Here is a 19,586-nt window from a genome sequence, read left to right as displayed (position 1 = left end):
TATTTTTAGACCCAGTCCGCCACTGCACAGTAACTGTACACGATAAGCAGATCTACATCGGTGAGACCAAGCGGAGGCTTGGCGATCGTTTAGCCGAACACCTCCGCTCGGTCCGCAATAACCAACCTGACCTCCCGGTGGCTCAGCACTTCAACTCCCCCTCCCACTCCGTCTCCGACCTCTCTGTCCTGGGTCTCCTCCATGGCCAGAGCGAGCAACACCGGAAATTGGAGGAACAGCACCTCATATTCCGCTTGGGGAGTCTGCATCCTGGGGGCTTGAACATTGAATTCTCCCAATATTGTTAGTCCTTGCTGTCTCCTCCCCTTCCTCAGCCCTCCTGCTCTCCTCCCATCCCCCAGCCTTCAAGCTCCTCCTCCTTTTTCCTTTCTTCTCCTAGCCCCCCCCACCTCCGATCAGTCTGAAGCAAAGATCCTATAGCAGAGCTCCGCTATAGGATCTTTGGTCTGAAGAAGGGTTTCGGCCCGAAACGTTGCCTTTTTCCTTCGCTCCATAGATGCTGCTGCACCCACTGAGTTTCTCCAGCTTTTTTGTATACCTTCGATTTTCCAGCATCTGCAGTTCCTTCTTAAACACTGTACACTGTGAACAGCTTGATTGTAATCATGTAGTCTTTTCTCTGACTGGATAGCACACAACAAAAGAGCAATTCACTACAACTTGGTGATGGACTCCTCTTTACTTTAAAGGCTGTTCCTACCGTACTTCTGTCTAGAAACCCGAGAGTTGAGTGACGCTGAGATGGACGGTTTCGTCCCCACTGGAGATGTAGATGGAGACGGCAGGATTAGACAATAGGTGCAGGAGTAGGCCATTCGGCCCTTCAAGCCATTTACTGTGATCATGGCTGATCATCCCCACACTCAGTGCCCCGTTCCTGCCTTCTCCCCATATCCCCTGACTCCGCTATCTTTAAGGGCTCTATCCAATTCTCTTTTGAAAGCAGAGGATTGACCTCCACTGCCTTCCGAGGCAGAGAATTCCACAGATTCACGACCCTCTGAGTGAAAACGTTTTTCCTCATTTCCGTTCTAAATGGCTTACCCCTTATTCTTAAACTGCGGCCCCTGGTTCTGGACTCCCCCAACATCGGGACCATGTTTCTTGCGTCTAGTGTGTCCAACCCCTTAATAATCTTATATGTTTCAATAAGATCCCCTCTCAACCTAAATTTTTAGAGTGTACAAGCCCAGCCGCTTCATTCTATCAACATATGACAGTCCCGCCATCCCGGGAATTAACCTCATGAACCTACGCTGCACCCCCTCTCATACTTCGCTTGGGCAGCTTTCAACCCAGCGGTATGAAGGTTGATTTCTTTGAATTCAAGTAACCCCGGCATTCCCCCTCTCTCTCTCTATCCCCCTCCCCACCCAAGCCATGCCAGTTTCGCCTTCTCACCTAACAATGACCTGTTTCCTTTATCATTGTTACTTCTTTGCATATCTTTCATTCATTTGTTCTATATCTGTCTACATCATCGTCTATATCTTACGTTTCCCTTTCCTGTGACTTTCAGTCTACCTCCTCCGGCGCCTCGTTCCATACACCCACCACCCTTTGTGCGAAAGAGTTACCCCTCAGATTCCTATTAAATAATTTCCCCTTCACCTTAAACCTATGCCCCCTGGTCTCAATTTCCCCATACTCTGGGCAAGAGACCCTGTGCGTCTACCCGATCTGTTCCTCGCATGATTTTGTACACCTCTTATAAGATCACCCCTCATCCGCCTGTGCTCCAGGGAATAAAGTCCTAGCCTGTCCAACCTCTTCCTGTAGCTCAGACATCTCGAGTCCTGGCAACGTCCTTGTAAATCTTCTCAGCACCCTTTCCAGCTTAATGTTTTCGCAGAGATGCTGCCTGACCCATAGATCAGCCATCCATGTCTTCCAGAAATGTTGTTTGAAGAGTAAAGATTCTGCCCAATGTTACTTGAAGTTGCTTTTGACCAAATGTAGCAGCCTGACGCAGCTGGACACAGCCAGTGTAGAATGTCATCACTCTATACAAACTCGCAGGAGAAACTCACGGATGTTAAACAATTTCATAAAAGTTTATTTAAATTTCTAATTACAGCAACGAAAGAGCACATTGAGGCAAACGAGAGATTGGATAGAATGGAATGATTAGGTTTTTTTTAGCTTGTATGAAAATGACATTTTGATAAGCTCTTGTACTCACACTATAAACATAAATCACAAATATGATTAGATTAATTGGTGACTGTCATGCTTTGGAGAGCTAATCAAAGGTCTCTGGTGTAAAGGAATTGGTGACTTTTTGGGTCGATACTCTTAATCAAAGTGCAATGTGGACTTTAACCAAGACTTGTTCAGTAATATTTGGTGATGTTACAAAACCTACCTTCAGCGGCGCTGCAGTTCTGCCACTGGCCGACTTTAGCGCCTTTGAGAGGGGGGGGGGGGGGGAGGCGGAATTAAAATGCAGTTTTGTACTGTTTGTCGGAGAGGGATTTCTTCGGGCAGCTAGCTGATGAAGAAAAATCGATTGGACTTCCACTGCTGTTTTTTTTTGAATCGCTGGACAATTTAATAATTGGATTAAAGTAAAATGCGACTTTGAACGCCTACAACGTGACGGATCGTAATGACAGGACAAATCAAAGGGTAAGATGTCAATTTTACATATAATCTTGGGATGGCTTTAATCTAATTTTACGTTGCGAAAATGTTATTTGGGCTCCATAGGAACCGGCCATGTCTTTCCTGCAGATATGGGGTTCAAATTCACCGCAAGCGCAAAGTTCCAATCGATCGCGTTCAAGAAACACCCACTCGCATGATGATTGAAATGCTTTTTTTTGGACAATCATGTCATAAGAGCATCTAAATTGTCTATATTTTGTGTTATTGTCTATCCATAGTCAATATTTTTATATTAAATATACACAATAGTTTTAGCCACATCTATTGCGCAAAAATTAATAATTTTGATTATTTTGAGTGGATGTTTCTAGATTAATTTATGGGACTTAAACATTACATTTCTTCCATCTGGCATATAAATTAATGACAGTGAGATTTAAAAATCATGTTATATTGTAAATTCTTGTGTGAATGGGATTAATTTGTTATTTGGATATTTAGGCTATTTTAAAACAAAATATCCTTTTCTTAAGAAATTGAATCTACAGGACATTCTAAATGGGGAAAGTAGTAGGCAGAAAGGGATGTTCTGTATGGTTTGAAGAGCAAAAACCTGTAGGTTACAATGCCAAAATGTTGCTTATTGGTTACAATCTGAGGAGTATGATGATGCTATTGATTATGATATGCCAATGTACCAGCTAGCGACTGATCGTCTCCATAAAGACTTGGTCTATTGCTAGAAATTGTAATTTATTTACCTATCTGTTACGGACTTACAGCATATAATACAATAATATTAATGTTCTGATCTTGAGAATATCACATTTTTGAATTTTCAAGGCAGTCTGGGTGTTGATTACTATTTCCGTCACAACGGTCAATTTTGTAATTAGCTACAATTAGGTAATTAGCTAATTATATGCTTTAATTTCAGTTCATCCAAGTAAGCTGTTTTATATTTGTTTCAGAATGCTTCAATCTATAATAACTGAAAATTTCATTCAGTTCTCTTAATTTTTAAGAAAGTCATGGGCTTTTGACTGTCCTCGATCACAGCTTTTGCGTTAAGTCAGTGGAAAAGCAATAGGGAACAAGTTGCTAATTTCTGAGTATGAAAATGGCCATAACATTTTTAATACTGAAGATATGAAAGTAAATTAGGTGTCAAATTAAACTTCTTTTTATGCTTTATCTGATGGGATAAATTGCAGACTTAATTTTTTAAATCTCAAAATTTTATAACATTGCTAAAAATATTGCATTTTGTATAGAGATAGTGTGCAACACGGAAACAGGCCCTTCGGCCCACCAATTCCGTGCCAACCAGCGATCACCAGGATTACAATCCTACACTAGGATTATCCTACACACTAGGACCTTTAGAGTTTTGGAGGAAACCAGAGAAAACCCACGTGATCACAGGGAGAACTTGCAAACTCCGTAGACAACGCCCATAGACAGGATCAAACCTGGGTCTCTGACGCTGTAGGGAAGCAAGTCTATCACTGCATTGGCTATTCTGCCCATCGAGTCTACTCCGCCATTAAATCAGGGCTGTTACATCTTTCCCTCTCATCCCCTTTCTCCTGCTTTCTCGACACCGATACTAATCGAGAATCTGTCGATCTTAAAATCTGCCTTAAAAATATCCTGTGCACAGATAGACTGCTCTGAGCTCGACTCAAAATACAGCCTGGATGTCAAGGACAGGTCCCTAACATAGCACAGTCACTGACATACTCAGCGCCACGTGTGAAATTTCAGTAGGGTAATGCGGAGGCTCTAGAAGGCGTGGGTCAGACCGCATTTGGAGTATTGAGAGCAGTTCTTTGCCTCACATCCAAGACGGGAGAGGGTCCAGAGGAGGATTATGAGAATGATCCCAGGAATGAATGGGTTCACGTATGATGAGTGTCTGATGGCACTGGGCCTGTACTTGCTCGAGTTTATAAGGAGGGGGGGGAACAGGACCTCATTGAAAGTTACCAACTAGTGAAAGAGTGGATGTGGAGAGGATGTTTCCACTAGTGGGTGAGTCAAGGACCAGAGTCCACAGCCTCTGAATAGTTCCATGTTATCCCATGTTACCTAGTTCCATGTTTTTCCCAAATTCTCATCCACTCCCTATACACTGGGGGGCAATCTACAGAGGGCCGATGAACCTACAAACCTGTACATCTTCGGGATGTGGAGGAAATCTTCACGTTCGTAGGGAGCACGTGCAAACTTCATACCCGCTGCGCCACAGAAGACTGTGGAGGCCAAGTCAATGGGTATTTTCAAGGCATAGACAGATAGATTCCTGATTAGTACAGGTGTCAGGGGTGATGGGGAGAGGTTAGGAGAAGGGGGTTAGATTGGAATGAGAGATCAGCCATGATTGAATGGCGGAGTGGACTTGATGGGCTGAGTGGTCTAGTTGTGCTCCTGTCACCGATGCACTACTAGAGGTCCAGCTGGTACACGGTGATGAACCCGTTGCCTTGGGTGACGACCAGGTTGTTGCAATTGTCGACGGTGATGACGCGTGGTTTGTGAAGGCCGTTGGCGACAGTCAGCAGCTCCTCCCTGAAGTCCCCGCTGGGCCAAAACAAGAGGATCCGGTTTCGCTCGGTGACCAGAATATTGTCGTCTTTGTCCGTGCAGATGCTGTAGGGATTGATCGCCTGAACCACCCTGTTCATGCTGACCTGGTCGCAGGTGGTTAAGACGTAGCCATCCCTGTCAAAGATCAGGATGCATTTCTTGCCACAATCGGTCACAATGAACCGCTCGTCGCTGTTGACGGCGAGGAAGAGGAAGCGTCCCCCCTCGTAGCCGCACGGCTTCACCCTGTCGACCACCTGCCCGTTGATGTTGTACAGGGAGAGGGAGCACATGGACCCCTCACTCACAGCCACATATTCATCCTGGTAGGCGGCGAGAGGGTAGACGGACTCGGAGCCTCGGAGGAAGAGCTTCTTCTGCATGGTCCCGTCCATGTCCAGCATGTACAGCTGGTTCCCAGACGAGCAGGCGATGGTGTCATCAAAGATGGCAACACTGCATGGTTCGTCATCGTCCGGCAGTGAGATACTTATGGTATGGTCCCCGCGGTCGATGAAGCATTTCAGAAGGGAATTGTCTTCGTCCGCCACCACGATGATGCCGTCGTCGGAGACGCTGACGCCCGTCAGCTTCGGATCGTACTCGTCACCATCCAGCTCCGTGTCGAAGCAATGTAGATTCCACGCCATCCTTCTGGGTTGGGGGGGAGGAGTGTAGGCCAGTGGGCTTTTCTCCGGGCTCTTGCGCGGCTTGCTTTTCGCTGGAGCGGCCAGTGCCTTGGCGGCCGATTCTTCACCGAAGGTGAGGCTGAAAAGGTTGGAGTGAGACAGCATGCTCTTTAGCGACTCGTTGACGGTCAGGCTGGGGCGGGTCTTCTTGTCGTCCGGGACCCTCGGCGCTTGGAGTCCATCGATCTGTTCTTCCATGACGGACCGCAGGCAGACTATTTCCCTCATTTTACTGGAACCCAGGACCCCCTGGGAAAATTCCCTGGTGTCCTTCGCCTTCTTGATCTTGAGCTGAATATCATCCCGCGCGACCTTGTACAATTCTTCCTGCTCCCTGACGTAACTGGAGAGCGTGTCCTTGATGGTGTCGCCCTGTTTTATCAAGTTGTTTATGACCTCGGCCAGGGTGGACTCTATCATAGACATCAGAGATCTTTCCGTCGCCTTCATCCCCTCCATTGCCTGGACGATGTCGTCTTCCTGTTGGACCAGCGACTGCGTGTCAGTCTTCAGTCTCTCCATGAGATTCATCACCGTGGGTCTAGCTGTGGCCCCTGCGTTGGCCAGGGACACCTTCGAGTGCCTGGCGTGGGCATGCGAGGAACAACTGCTGCAGATCACGCTGTTGCAAGTGTTGCAGAGATAGTCCACCAGGGTTCCTGGGTGGCCCTGGCAGTAGATCATCTTCTGCATCTTTGTCTCTGCCTCGCAAGGGCCGGCGATGTAACCGGGCAGATCCTCCAGCACGTGGCGTGGGTTGGCAGTCCCATGGGTGAGCTTGCAAGGTGGGCAGAGGCACTTGAGGCAGGTTTTACACCGAGCCACGGCGGCAATCTCGCTGAGACCAGCTGTCGCGCACCAACTGCAGACCACCTTCTCGTTCTCCTTGCTCTTGATGATATCCATCAGACTGTTAATGTGAAAGTTGGTCTTGAGTTTGCTGACGCCACCTCTCAAGTCAAACTCTTCCCTGCACTCCGGGCACTGCACCTTCCGGTCTGACCTAACCATCTTCTCCAGGCACCCCTGGCAGTAGGTGTGAGCACAAGGCAGCATCTTGGGCTGTATGAACCTACTGAGGCAGATCTTGCAGTTTAATAGATCATTTTGTATCTGATCCGTAATATCCCCCGACATGGCCATGATGTGGACACAACCTGCAATAAATCAGAGGACACAATGAGGTAGTTGAGGCTGGGACTATCCCAATGTTTTAAGAAACAGTTAGAGGGACTAATTTTGTTGGGACATATTGGCTGGTGTGGGCAAGTTGAGCCGAATGGACTGTTTCCACACCATGAGAAGATTGGTCACAGAAAGTTTGGGTTTTAAAATACAAGTCTGAGAATCAAGAGTGTTTTATTGTCATATGTCCCAGATAGAATCGTGAGTTTCTTACTTGTTTTTACACGCACACACACATACACAGAAAAACCCCCCAATAATACTCCACCACCGATTTTCTGGCAACTGGTGATCCAGCACCGCCTTTAATCCGGACAAAATGACCAGAGGGCACTTGAAACCTCCTCCTGGAAGTCCCCCCCGAAAATTAAGCGCCCTTGCTGAGTGAGGCGGCCGATATCGACCTCATTGGGACTCTCACGGCCGATCAAACTTGCCCTCCTGCGACCAGGTTTTTTCTCATATAGAGATACATTGTGGAAACACGGCCCTTCGGTCAACTGTGCTGACTGACGTTCCCAGCTATCCAAGCCAATTAACCTACAAACATGTACGTCTTTGGAGTGTGGGAGGAAACCGGAGCACCCGGAGTAGGTATGTTACAAAACCTACCTGAATCGTCATTAGGAATCTGCCCTCAGGCAGGCCCGCGATTTTGGCGCTGTTTGGAGGGGGCGGGTTTAAAACGCGATTTTTACTAGGCTGTACTAATCGCACATGTTCAGCCTAGTAAATCATTAACGAAAAATCGCTGCAAGACCCGGTCGCAAAAGGTATTATTAGTTTTATAGGCCTCGATAATATAGTTATAATAGATTTAAATTTACTGTTTCATTCCGCAATATCTCGCAGCCCCAGGGTTTTATAGAGCAAACAATTAAAGGTATGTACCTTATTTTTACATTAAATGGGGCATATATATAACCCTGAATATCAAGTTATCTATAGCGAATAGCTCATTTTGGGCTTTTTATATCCCTCAGTATTTTTCTCGGCATTTGAGGGCACTAATCTAGCGCTATGTCAACATTCTAAACCGGCGCATTCCACATGAACCCACTAGAAAGCAGATTTAAATGGGCATTTATTTACAGCAATTGAACACTAAATTCCTTCCATTTGGCCTATAAATTAATGTAAATTAGATATAAAAATCATGTTATATTGTGAATAATCTTTGGACACTTAGGCTATTTAAAAATGTTAATCTTTCCTTAAGAAATGGCCTGTTGACTATCCAAGATCACAGCTTTTTTGTAATGTCCATTGAAAATCAATAGGGAACAAGATGCTAATTTCCGAGTATGAAAATGGCCATAACTTTTTTAATACTTGAGATATGAAAGTGAATTTGGTGTCAAATTAAACTTATTGTTATGCTTTATCTGATGGGATAAATTGCAGACTTGAGTTTTTAAATCTCAAAATTTTGTAACATTGCTACCCGGAGGAAACCCACGGGGAGAACGTACAAACTCTGTACAGACTGCACCTGTGGTCAGGATGGAACCCGGGTCTCTGGGGCTGTGAGGCAGCAACTCTACCGCTGTGCCACCGTGCCGCCACTTACTCCAGCCCAGTCAGAGCCGGCAGACCCGTTCCCATAGATGGCTTCCAAGGCAGACTTTGCGGACCCCCGGCGGCCTAGGCGGAATGTTCCAAGACCGTTAGACTCCTCTGTTGGACTGGCAAAACGGATCATCCGGCAAGGCTCTGGAACCAAGAGTGCTGGGAAATCGGTGGTTGACCTGTAATTGTTTAGATCAGAGCCCATCCATTCCATACAACTAGGCAGCACCGAGGTGCAGCTGCCTCACAGTGCCAGTCCCTGGCTTCCATCCCAACCACGGGCGATCTCTGTGTGGAGTTACATGTTCTCCCTAGGACCACGTAGTCAGGATCGAACCTGGAGAACCGGGTGCACCACTGTTAAAATATTTGAAAAGATTTTTCTTTAGTATTCAGAGTAATTTCTTCAGAGATTATAATGTACAAAGGCCAGCACGGTGGCGCAGCGCTGTTCTGCCTCACAGCGGCAGAGACCCAGGTTCAATCCTGACGATGAGTGCTATCTGTGTGGAGTTGGCAAGTGCTCCCTGTGACCGCGTGGGTTTCCACCAGGTATTCCGGATTCCTCCAGCATCCCAAAGACATGTGGGTTTGTGGGTTAATTGGCCCTCTGTAAAATTGCCCCCAGTGTGTAGGGAGTGGATGAGAAATTGGGATAACATAGAACTATTGTTCAGTTCAGTCAGTTTAGTGTTCATGTACAGTAAAGGCTTTTGTGTGCTTATCAGTTAGGGAAAGACGATACATGATTGCAATCGATACATGATAAGTGAATAACGTTTAATGCAAGGTAAAGCCAGTAAAGTCCGATCAAAGATAGTTCGAGGGTCACTAAAGAGGTAGATAGTAGTTCAGGACTGCTCTCGATTTGTGGTAAGGTGATTCAGTTGCTTGATAACAGCTGGGATGAAACTGTCCCTGAATCTGGAGGTGTGTGCGAATGAGTGATCGATTGTTAGCATGGACTCGGTGGGCCGAAGGGGCAATTTCTATGCTGTATCTCCAACCCAAACTGCATGAGCTGTGATTCATCCCAGCTAGAAATGAAACTTAAAGAGTGAGAGAGATTCCAGAATGGAAAGTGAAAGTAATGACACGGCGACATTGTTGTTGAACAGCCCCTTTAAATATACAGTGGTTTAAAACGCTTCCACCAGCGAACAGCCGAGGACCAGGTGGGAATGAGTGTCATTGCCCAGGAGAGGTGACACTTGGTTCCCAATGTAAGTTACGCAAAGACCCCGTTTCATCTATGAACCTTGTGTGTTAACATACTCCCATCCCTGCTCTCTCCTCTCTTCTTATCCCCTCCCCTCCTCTCTCTTCTTCTCCCCTACCCTACCATTTCCTGCTCGCCCCTCCCATCTCCAACCCGCCCTTCCCTTTCCGTCCTCTCCTCTTCCCTCTCGCCCCAACCCGAGACGGGGCAACATCACAGCGCCGTGTGATGGGCCCGATTGCCTAGCCCACAGCAGTGAGGCGGATGTCCCAACGCCTGGAGATTTAAAAAAAAACACGCTTTTATATCCTATCTCAACCTCACTCCCCCCCCAACAGCCGCCCTTTGCAGCATCTCACTCACCTGAGCTGGGGTGGTGGTGAGCAAAGAAGATCTTTGGTGGTGAGTGTGTGTGGAGGTCCACGTCTCTGCTGCGAGGCGAGAAAATGAACAGCGAACTGAGAGACAGAGGCGGGGCAGCCGGTCTCTCCGCCCCGCTGCCCTGTTATGTCTCACTTAGTGTGTTTGTGTGCGTGTGTGTGCGTGTTACTCGGTGAGAACCCGGCTTGTTTACGCTGGAGAGCAAGGAACTGCAGGTGGTTGACGCCGTAGATAGACACAACGTGCTGGAGGAACTCGGCGGCTCTGGCAGCATCTCTGGAGAGAAGGAATGGGTGACGTTACATGGTCGAGCCCCTTCAACTACCTCCTCCGGCAGCTCGTTCCCTACACCCAGCACCCCTTGTGTGAAAACGTTACCCCTCAGATTCCTATTAAATAATTTCCCCTTCACCATAAACCGATGCCTCCCGGTCCTCAATTCCCCCATACTCTGGGCAAGAGACCCTCTACGACCAGATCTATTCCTCATGATTTTGTACACCTCTTATAAGATCACCCCTCATCCTACTGTGTTCCAGGTAATATAGTCCTAGCCTGTCCAACCTCTTCCTGTAGCTCAGGCACCTCGAGTCCTGGTAACGTCCCTGTAAATCTTCTCAGCACCCTTTCCAGTTAACGATTTCGCAGAGATGCTGCCTGACCCAGAGATCAGCCATCCATGTCTTCCAGAAATGTCTGAAGAGTAAAAATTCTGCCCAATGTTACTTGAAGATGCTTTTGACCAAATGCAGCAGCCTGACACAGATGGACACAGCCAGTGTAGATATGTCACCACTCTATACAAAGACACAGGAAACACACTGTTGTTAAAGAACTTCATAAAAGTTTATTTAATTTTCTAATTACAACAACGAAAGAGCACATTGAGGCAAACAAGAGATTGGATCGAATGGAATGATTAGTTTTTTTAGCTTGTATGAAAACGACATTTTGATAAGCTCCTGTACTCATACTATAAACATAAATCACAAATAGATTAGATTAATTGGTAACTGCCATGCTTGAGAGCTAATCAAATATCAAAGAGAGACACAAGAAGCTGGAATAACTGCGGCTCAGACAATATCTCTGGAGAAAAGGAATTGGTGACTTTTCGGGTTGAGACTCTTAATCATAGTGCAATGTGGACTTTAACCAAGACTTGGTCCATAATATTGCGTTCAGTTTAGAGATACAGTGTGCAAACTGGCGCTTCAGCCCATCAAGTCCACGCTGACCATCAATTACTCGTCCACTCGAGTTCAATGTTATCCCAGTTTCGCATCTTATAATTCACAAAAGCCAATTAACCGACAACCCTGCATATCTTTAGAATGTGGCAGAAAATCCACGCGGTCAAAGGGAGAACATGCAAACTCCGCACAGGCAGCACCCGTCAGCGGGATCAAACCCGGGTCTCTGGCGCTGTGAGGCAGCTGCTTTACATCTCTTTGCAAAGCTTATTTGATTTAATAATCAAAAGCTTTCCCTATATCCTCAATGATCCTTACTGAAGTAAACTTGTATTATATGAGTGCATTTGTTTACATCTCATCATTATCGTTGGTAGTGTTGGTCCACAGGAATCCTAAATGGATGAGTAATGCCTATGAATGATCTCTCCAGCAATCCCATGGTGAAATCCAAACTACCTGTGCTGAACCCTCAGCTCTTTAGTGCAATGGTGGGATATTTAGAATTTGGAGATACAGCATGGAAACAGGTCCGTCATCCCACCGAGACTGCGTTGACCATCGATCGACCCGTTGACACCAGATCTATGTCCCACACTCTAGGGGCAATATACAGCAGCCAATTAGCCTACAAACCCGTACGTCTTTGGGATGTGGGAGCACCCGGAGAAAACCCACACGGTCACAGGGAGAAGGTACAAACTCCACATAGGCGGCTCCGCAGTTGGGACCGAACCCGGGTCTCTGGAGCTGTCAGATAGCAGCTTTACAGCTGCGTCATTGTGCCGCACTTTCAAACAGATGGTGGAATATGAATCAATTACAGCATCTAAATGTGGACAGCAAAGAAACACCGTCAGATGTACCATGATAAAAAGTGAAGCTTGCTCACCTCTAACCAAACCCAGAACCCAAAGAACATCTCCATGTTGTTGGACCACACAATTTTAGACCTCAGAGGTATAGTGCGGAAACTGGCCCTTCGGCCCACCAAGTCTGTGCCGACCAGCGATCACCCCGTACAGTAGGAGTATCCTACACACTAGTGACGATTATTTTCTCCCTGTACGTCTTTAGTTTTGGAGGAAACCAGAGCACCTGGAAAAAACCCACGTGATCACGGGGAGAACTTGCAAACTCCATAGACAGCGCCCATAGACAGGATCAAACCTGGGTCTCTGACGCTGTCGGGAAGCAAGTCTATCACTGCGCTGGCTATTCTGCCCATCGAGTCTGCTCCGCCGTTCAAACAAGGCTGATTCATCTTTCCCTCTCATCCACTTTCGCCTGCTTTCTCGACACCCGTACTAATCGAGAATCTGTCGATCTAAAAATCTGCCTTAAAAATATCCTGTGCACAGGTCGACTGCTCTGAGCTCGACTCAAAATACAGCCTGGATGTCAAGGACCGCTCCCTAACATAGCACAGTCACTGACATACTCAGCGCCACATGCGTGAAACTTCAGAAGGTGGTCCACTCTGAGGTAATGCTGAGAATCTAGAAGGCGCGGGTCGGGCCGCATTTGGAGTATTGTGAGCAGTGGATGGATGTGGAGGCGTTGGAGAGGGTCCAGAGGAGGATTACGAGAATGATCTCAGGAATGAATAGGTTCACGTATGATGAGCGTCTGATGGCACTTGGCCTGTACTCGCTGGAGGCCGGAATTCAGTGTATGTGGAGAGGACATTTCCACTAGTGGTGGAGTCCAAGACCAGAGGCCACGGGCTCCGAATAAAAGGATGAGGATGAATTTCTTTATTTAGAGGGTGGTGAATCTGTGTAATTAATTGCCACAGAAAACAGGGTTAATGGCCGAAATATATAATGCCAAAATATACTAATCTAATTACCTGTACGTGGCCCATATCCCTCAATTTCCAGCATATCCACATGCCTGCCCATGTCACTTAAAGCACTGAGTCCACGCTGACCATCGATCACATGTTCTCACTAGTTCTATGTTATCCTAAATTCTCATTCACTCCCTACACACTGGGGGCAATCTACAGAGGGCCGATTAACCTACAAACCCGCACGTCTTTGGGATGTGGGAGGAAAACCTCGTGGTTGCAGGGAGAACGTGCAAACTCCATACCCGCTGCGCCACAGGAGGCCGCCAATAGGTAGTTTCAAGGCAGAGGCAGATAGATTCCTGATTAGTACGGGTGTCAGGGGTGATGGGGAGAAGGCAGAAGGGGGTTGGGAGGGAATGAGAGATCAGCCATGACTGAATCGTGGAGTGGACTAGATGGGCCGAGTGGCTTAGTTGTGCTCCTGTCACCGATGCACTAAGAGAGGTCCAGCTGGTACACGGTGATGCATCCGTTGCCTTGGGTGACGACCAGGTTGTTGCAATTGTCGACGGTGATGACGCGTGGTTTGTGAAGGCCGTTGGCGACGGTCAGCAGCTCCTCCCTGAAGTTCCCGCTGGGCCAAAACAAGAGGATCCGGTTCCACTCGGTGACCATAATATTGTCGTCTTTGTCCGTGCAGATGCTGTAGGGACAGATCGCCTGACCCATCCCGTTCATGGTGACCTGGTTACAGGTGGTGAAGACGCAGCCATCCCTGTCGAAGATCAGGATGCACTTCTTGCCGTAGTCGGCCACGATGAACTGCTCGTCGCTGTTGATGGCGAGGAAGAGGAAGCGCGCCCCCTCGTAGCCGCACGGCTTCACTCTTTTGACCATCTTCCCGTTGATGTCGTACAGGGAGAGGGAGCACATGGAGCCCTCGCTCACCGCCACGTATTCATCCCTGTAGGCGGCGAGGTGGTAGATGGATTCGGAGCCACGGAGCAAGAGCTTCTTCTGCTTGGTCCCGTCCATGTCCAACATGTACAACCGGTTTCCAGACGAGCAGGCGATGGTGCCATCAAAGATGGCAACACTGCATGGTTCGTCATCGTCCGGCAGTGAGATGGTCGCGGTGATGTGCCCGTCGTCGGTGAAGCATTTCAGAAGGGAATTTTCTTGGTCTGCCACCACGATGATGCCGTCGCTGGAGACGCTGACGCCCGTCAGGTTCGGATCACACAATTCACCACCCAGCAACGTGTTGAAGCAATGTAGATTCCACGTCCTCTGCCTGGGTTGGGGGTGGGGAGTGTAGGCCAGTGGGCTTTTCGTCGGGCTCTTGCGCGGCTTGCTTTTCGCTGGAGCGGCCAGTGCCTTGGCGGCCGATTCTTCACCGAAGGTGATGCTGAAAAGGTTGGAATGAGACAGCATGCTCTTGAGCGACTCGTTGACGGTCAGGCTGGGGCGGGTCTTCTTGTCGTCCGGGACCCTCGGTGCTTGGAGTCCATCGATCTGTTCTTCCACGACGGACCGCAGGCAGACTATTTCCCTCATTTTACTGGAACCCAGGACCCCCTGGGAAAATTCCCTGGTGTCCTTCGCCTTCTTGATCTTGAGCTGAATATCATCCCGCGCGACCTTGTACAATTCTTCCTGCTCCCTGACGTAACTGGAGAGCGTTTCCTTGATGGTGTCGCCCTGTTTTATCAAGTTGTTTATGACCTCGGCCAGGGTGGACTCTATCATAGACATCAGAGATCTTTCCGTCGCCTTCATCCCCTCCATTGCCTGGACGATGTCGTCTTCCTGTTGGACCAGCGACTGCGTGTCAGTCTTCAGTCTCTCCATGAGATTCATCACCGTGGGTCTAGCTGTGGCCCCTGCCTTGGCCAGGGACACCTTCGAGTGCCTGGCGTGGGCGTGTGAGGAACAACTGCTGCAGATCACGCTGTTGCAAGTGTTGCAGAGATGGTCCACCAGGTTTCCTGGGTGGCCCTGGCAGTAGATCATCTTCTGCATCTTTGTCTCTGCCTCGCAAGGGCCGGCGATGTGACCGGGCAGATCCTCCAGCACGTGGCGTGGGTTGGCAGTCCCGTGGGTGAGCTTGCAAGGCGGGCAGAGGCACTTGAGGCAGGTTTTACACCGAGCCACGGCGGGAGTCTCACGGCGACCAGTAGTTGCGCACCAACTGCAGACCACCTTCTCATTCTCCTTGCTCTTGATGATATCCATCAGACTGTTGATGTGAAAGTTGGTCTTGAGTTTGCTGACGCCACCTCTCACGTCAAACACTTCCCTGCACTCCGGGCACTGCACCTTCCGGTCTGACCTAACCATCTTCTCCAGGCACCCCTGGCAGTAGGTGTGGGCACAAGGCAGCATCTTGGGCTGTATGAACCTACTGAGGCAGATCTTGCAGTTTAATAGATCGTTTTGTATCTGATCCGTAATATCCCCCGACATGGCCATGATGTGGACACAACCTGCAATAGATCAGAGGACACAACAAGGTAGTTGAGGCTGGGACTATCCCAACGTTTTAAGAAACAGTCAGAGGGACTAGTGTAGTTGGGACATATTGGCTGGTGTGGGCAAGTTGAGTCAAAGGGCCTGTTTCCACACCATGAGAATTTTGGTCACAGAAAGTTTGGGTTTTAAAATACAAGTCTGAGAATCAAGATTGTTTTATTGTTCTACTAGACCAAGTGAAGACCCGTTGGGTCTGGTTTCCGAATGTGCTTCCGACCCCGAGAACGGGGGGGGGGGGGGGGGGGGGGGGGGGGGGGGGGGGGGGGGGGGGGGGGGGGGGGGGGGGGGGAGGATTTTATTAAAAAACGTATAAAAACATGTCCAAATGTTTTGGGGAGTGCATGAGTGAATGTAAAAGTGAATTAGCTAGCGAAATGGAAAAGAGTTTCAGCGTGTGGTGCTGGCAAACCAAGGAATCAAAGGCCGAACCTGACAGACAACCACACACACACACACACACACACACACACACACAGAGTTTTAATAGTATAAGATAGATGTCCCAGATAGAATAGTAAGATTCTTACTTGTTTTACACTCACAGATACATACACAGAAAAAACAAACAATAATACTCCGCCACCGATTTTCTGGCAACTGGTGATCCAGCACCTCCTTTAATCCGGACAAAATGACCAGAGCGCACTTGAAACCTCCTCCTGGAAGTCCCCCCAAAAATGAAGCGCCCTGGCTGGGTGAGGCGGCCGATATCGACCTCATTGGGACTTTAAACTTGCCCTCCTGCGGCTGAGTTTTTTCTCATATAGAGATACATTCCGGAAACACGGCCCTTCGGCCCACCGCCCCGACTGGCGATCCCAGCTATCCTATCCCTTCACACACTAGGGATAATTTACAATTATACCAAGCCAATTAACCTACAAACATATACGTCTTTAGAGTGTGGGAGGAAACCGGAGCACCCAGAAGAAACTCACGGGGAGAACGTACAAACTCTGTACAGACTGCACCTGTGGTCAGGATGGAACCCGGGTCTCTGGGGCTGTGAGGCAGCAACTCTACCGCTGTGCCACCGTGCCGCCACTTACTCCAGTCCAGTCAGAACCGGCAGACCCGTTCCCATAGATGGCTTCCAAGGCAGACTTTGCGGACCCTCGGCGGCCTAGGCGGAATGTTCCAAGACCGTTAGACTCCTCTCGGAGGCCGTGACCTCTGTTGGTCTGGCAAAACGGATCATCCGGCAAGGCTCCGGAACCAAGAGTGCCGAGAAATTGGTGGTGGACCTGTAATTGTTTAGATCAGAGCTCTATTTTAACAGGTGCAGCTGCCGCACAGTGCCAGAGTCCCTGGGTTCCATCCCGACCACGGGCGATCTCTGTGTGGAGTTTGCATGTTCTCCCTATGACCACGTAGTCAGGATCAAACCTGGAGAACCAGGTGCACCACTGTTAAAATATTCTAAAAGAGCGGTCTTTGCGGAAGGCGGACATAGGGGGAGATGGGAAGATGTGCCGAGTGGTGGGGTCACGTTGGAGGTGGCGGAAATGGCGGAGGATTATTTGTTGTATTTGCCGGCTGGTTGCGTGAAAGGTGAGGACTAGGGGGACTCTGCCCTTGTTGCGAGTGCGGGGATGGGGAGAGAGAGCAGTGTTGCAGGGTATGGATGAGAACCCTGGTGCGAGCCTCATCTATGGTGGCTGAGGGGAATCACCGTTCCCTGAAGAACGAGGACATTTCCGATGCCCTGGTGTGGAACGTCTGGCTGACTTCATCCACTTGAACCTGGGAACAGATGCGGCGTAGGCAGAGGAATTGGGAGTTGGGGATGGAGTCTTTACAGGGGTCAGGGTGGGAAGACGTGTAGTCCAGATAGCCATGTGAGTCAGTTGGTTTGTAGTGTATGTCGGTCAGAAGCCTGTCCCCTGCGATGGAGATGGTGAGGTCAAGGAATGGTACGGAAGTGTCGGAAATGGTCCAGGTGTATTGGAGTGCCGGATGGAAGTTGATGGCGAAGTGGATGAAGTCAGTCAGTTGTGTGTGGGTGCAGGAGGTGGCCCCAAAGCAGTCGTCAATGTAACGGAGGTAGAGCTCGGGGATGGGGCCCTGGTAAGTATTGAACAAGGATTGTTCAACGTACCCGACAAAGAGGCAGGCGTAGCTGGGGCCCATGCGTGTGCCCATAGCTACGCCTTGTGTTTGGAGGAAATGGGAGGAGTCAAAAGTAAAGTTGTTGAGGGTGAGAACCAACTCCGCTAGGCGGAGGAGAGTGTCAGTGGCTGGGTATAGGTCGCTCCTCTGGTCGAGGAAGAACCGGAGGGCTTTGAGGCCATCCTGGTGGGGGATGGAGGTGCAGAGTGAACTGAGAGATAGTAGTTCAGGTCTGCTCTCGAGTTGTGGTAAGGTGATTCAGTTGCTTGATAACAGCTGGGAAGAAACTGTCCCTGAATCTGGAGGTGTGCGTGAATGAGTGATCGATTGTTAGCATGGATTCGGTGGGCCGAAGGGGCTATTTCCATGCTGTGATTCACCCCAGCTAGAAACGAAACTTAAAGAGTGAGTGAGATTCCAGAATGGAAAGTGAAAGTAAAGACACGGCGACATTGTTGTTGAACAGCCCCTTTAAATTTACAGTGGCTTAAAACGCTTCCACCAGCGAACAGCCGAGTAAGTCACGCAAAGACCCCGTTTCATCTATGAACCTTGTTTGTTAACATACTCCCATCCCTGCTCTCTCCTCTCTTCTTCTTCCCTCCCCGCCTCTATTTTCTTCTCCCCTACCCTAACCCTACCATTTCCTGCTCTTCCATCCCTTCTCCTCCCCTCCCATCTCCACCACGTCGTTCCCTTTCCCTCCTCTCCTCTTCCCTCCCGCCCCAACCAGAGACGGGGCAACATCACAGCGCCGTGTGATGGGCCAGATTTCCTAGCCCACCGCAGTGAGGCGGATGTCCCGGCGCCTCGAGATTAAAAAACAACCCGCTCTTACATCCTATCTCAACCTCACTCCCTTCCTCCCCCTGACCCCACCCGCCAGCCGCCCTCTGCAGCATCTCACTCACCTGAACTGGGGTGGTAGTGACCAAAGACGATCTTTGGTGGTGAGTGTGTGTGTGGAGGTTCACGTCTCTGCTGCGAGGCGAGAAAATAACCAGCGAACTGAGAGACAGAGGCGGGGCAGCCGGTCTCTCCGCCCCGCTGCCCTTTACCTTTATGTCTCACTTAGTGTGTTTGTGTGCGTGTGTACTCAGTGAGAACCCGGCTTGTTTACGCTGGAGAGCAAGGAACTGCAGGTGGTTGACGCCGTAGATAGACACATCGTGCTGGAGGAACTCAGCGGCTCTGGCAGCATCTCTGGAGAGTAGGTATGGGTGACGTTACGTGGTCGAGACCCTTTAACTACCTCCTCCGGCAGCTCGTTCCATGCACCTAGCACCCTTTGTGTGAAAAGGTTACCCCTCAGATTCCTATTAAATAATTCCCCCTTCACCTTAAACCTATGCCCCCTGGTCCTCAATTCCCCCATACTCTGGGCAAGAGACCCTGTGCGTCTACCAGTTCTATTCCTCATGATTTTGTACACCTCTTATAAGATCACCCCTCATCCTCCTGTGTTCTAGGTAATAAAGTCCTAGCCTGTCCAACCTCTCCCTGTATCTCAGGCACCTCGAGTCCTGGTAACGTCCTCGTAATTCTTCTCAGCACCCTTTCCAGTTAACGATTTCGCAGAGATGCTGCCTGACCCAGAGATCAGCCATCCATGTCCTCCAGAAATGTTGTCTGAAGAGTAAAGATTCTGCCCAATGTTACTTGAAGTTGCTTTTGACCAAATGTAGCAGCCTGACACA

At 48.9% G+C, this 19,586-nt stretch overlaps 2 protein-coding genes across 2 annotated transcripts; both read right to left on the bottom strand.

Moving 5' to 3' along the window:
• Positions 1–3,987: 3,987 nt before the first annotated feature.
• Positions 3,988–10,963, bottom strand: LOC129713820 (E3 ubiquitin-protein ligase TRIM56-like). The gene is made up of 2 exons (XM_055663139.1): positions 10,243–10,963; positions 3,988–7,063 (listed from the first exon to the last, which is right to left on the bottom strand). The coding sequence occupies exon 2, from the start codon at positions 7,047–7,049 to the stop codon at positions 5,076–5,078; it is 1,974 nt and encodes a 657-aa protein (XP_055519114.1). The 5' UTR covers positions 7,050–7,063; positions 10,243–10,963; the 3' UTR covers positions 3,988–5,075.
• A 121-nt stretch (positions 10,964–11,084) lies between these two features.
• On the bottom strand, positions 11,085–19,557 carry LOC129713819 (E3 ubiquitin-protein ligase TRIM56-like). The gene is made up of 2 exons (XM_055663138.1): positions 18,801–19,557; positions 11,085–15,734 (listed from the first exon to the last, which is right to left on the bottom strand). The coding sequence occupies exon 2, from the start codon at positions 15,718–15,720 to the stop codon at positions 13,744–13,746; it is 1,977 nt and encodes a 658-aa protein (XP_055519113.1). The 5' UTR covers positions 15,721–15,734; positions 18,801–19,557; the 3' UTR covers positions 11,085–13,743.
• Positions 19,558–19,586: the final 29 nt, after the last annotated feature.

The sequence above is a fragment of the Leucoraja erinacea genome, chromosome 37, assembly GCF_028641065.1.
Source record: "Leucoraja erinacea ecotype New England chromosome 37, Leri_hhj_1, whole genome shotgun sequence".
Lineage (NCBI taxonomy): Eukaryota > Metazoa > Chordata > Chondrichthyes > Rajiformes > Rajidae > Leucoraja > Leucoraja erinaceus.
This window is presented reverse-complemented; position numbering and strand designations above follow the sequence as displayed.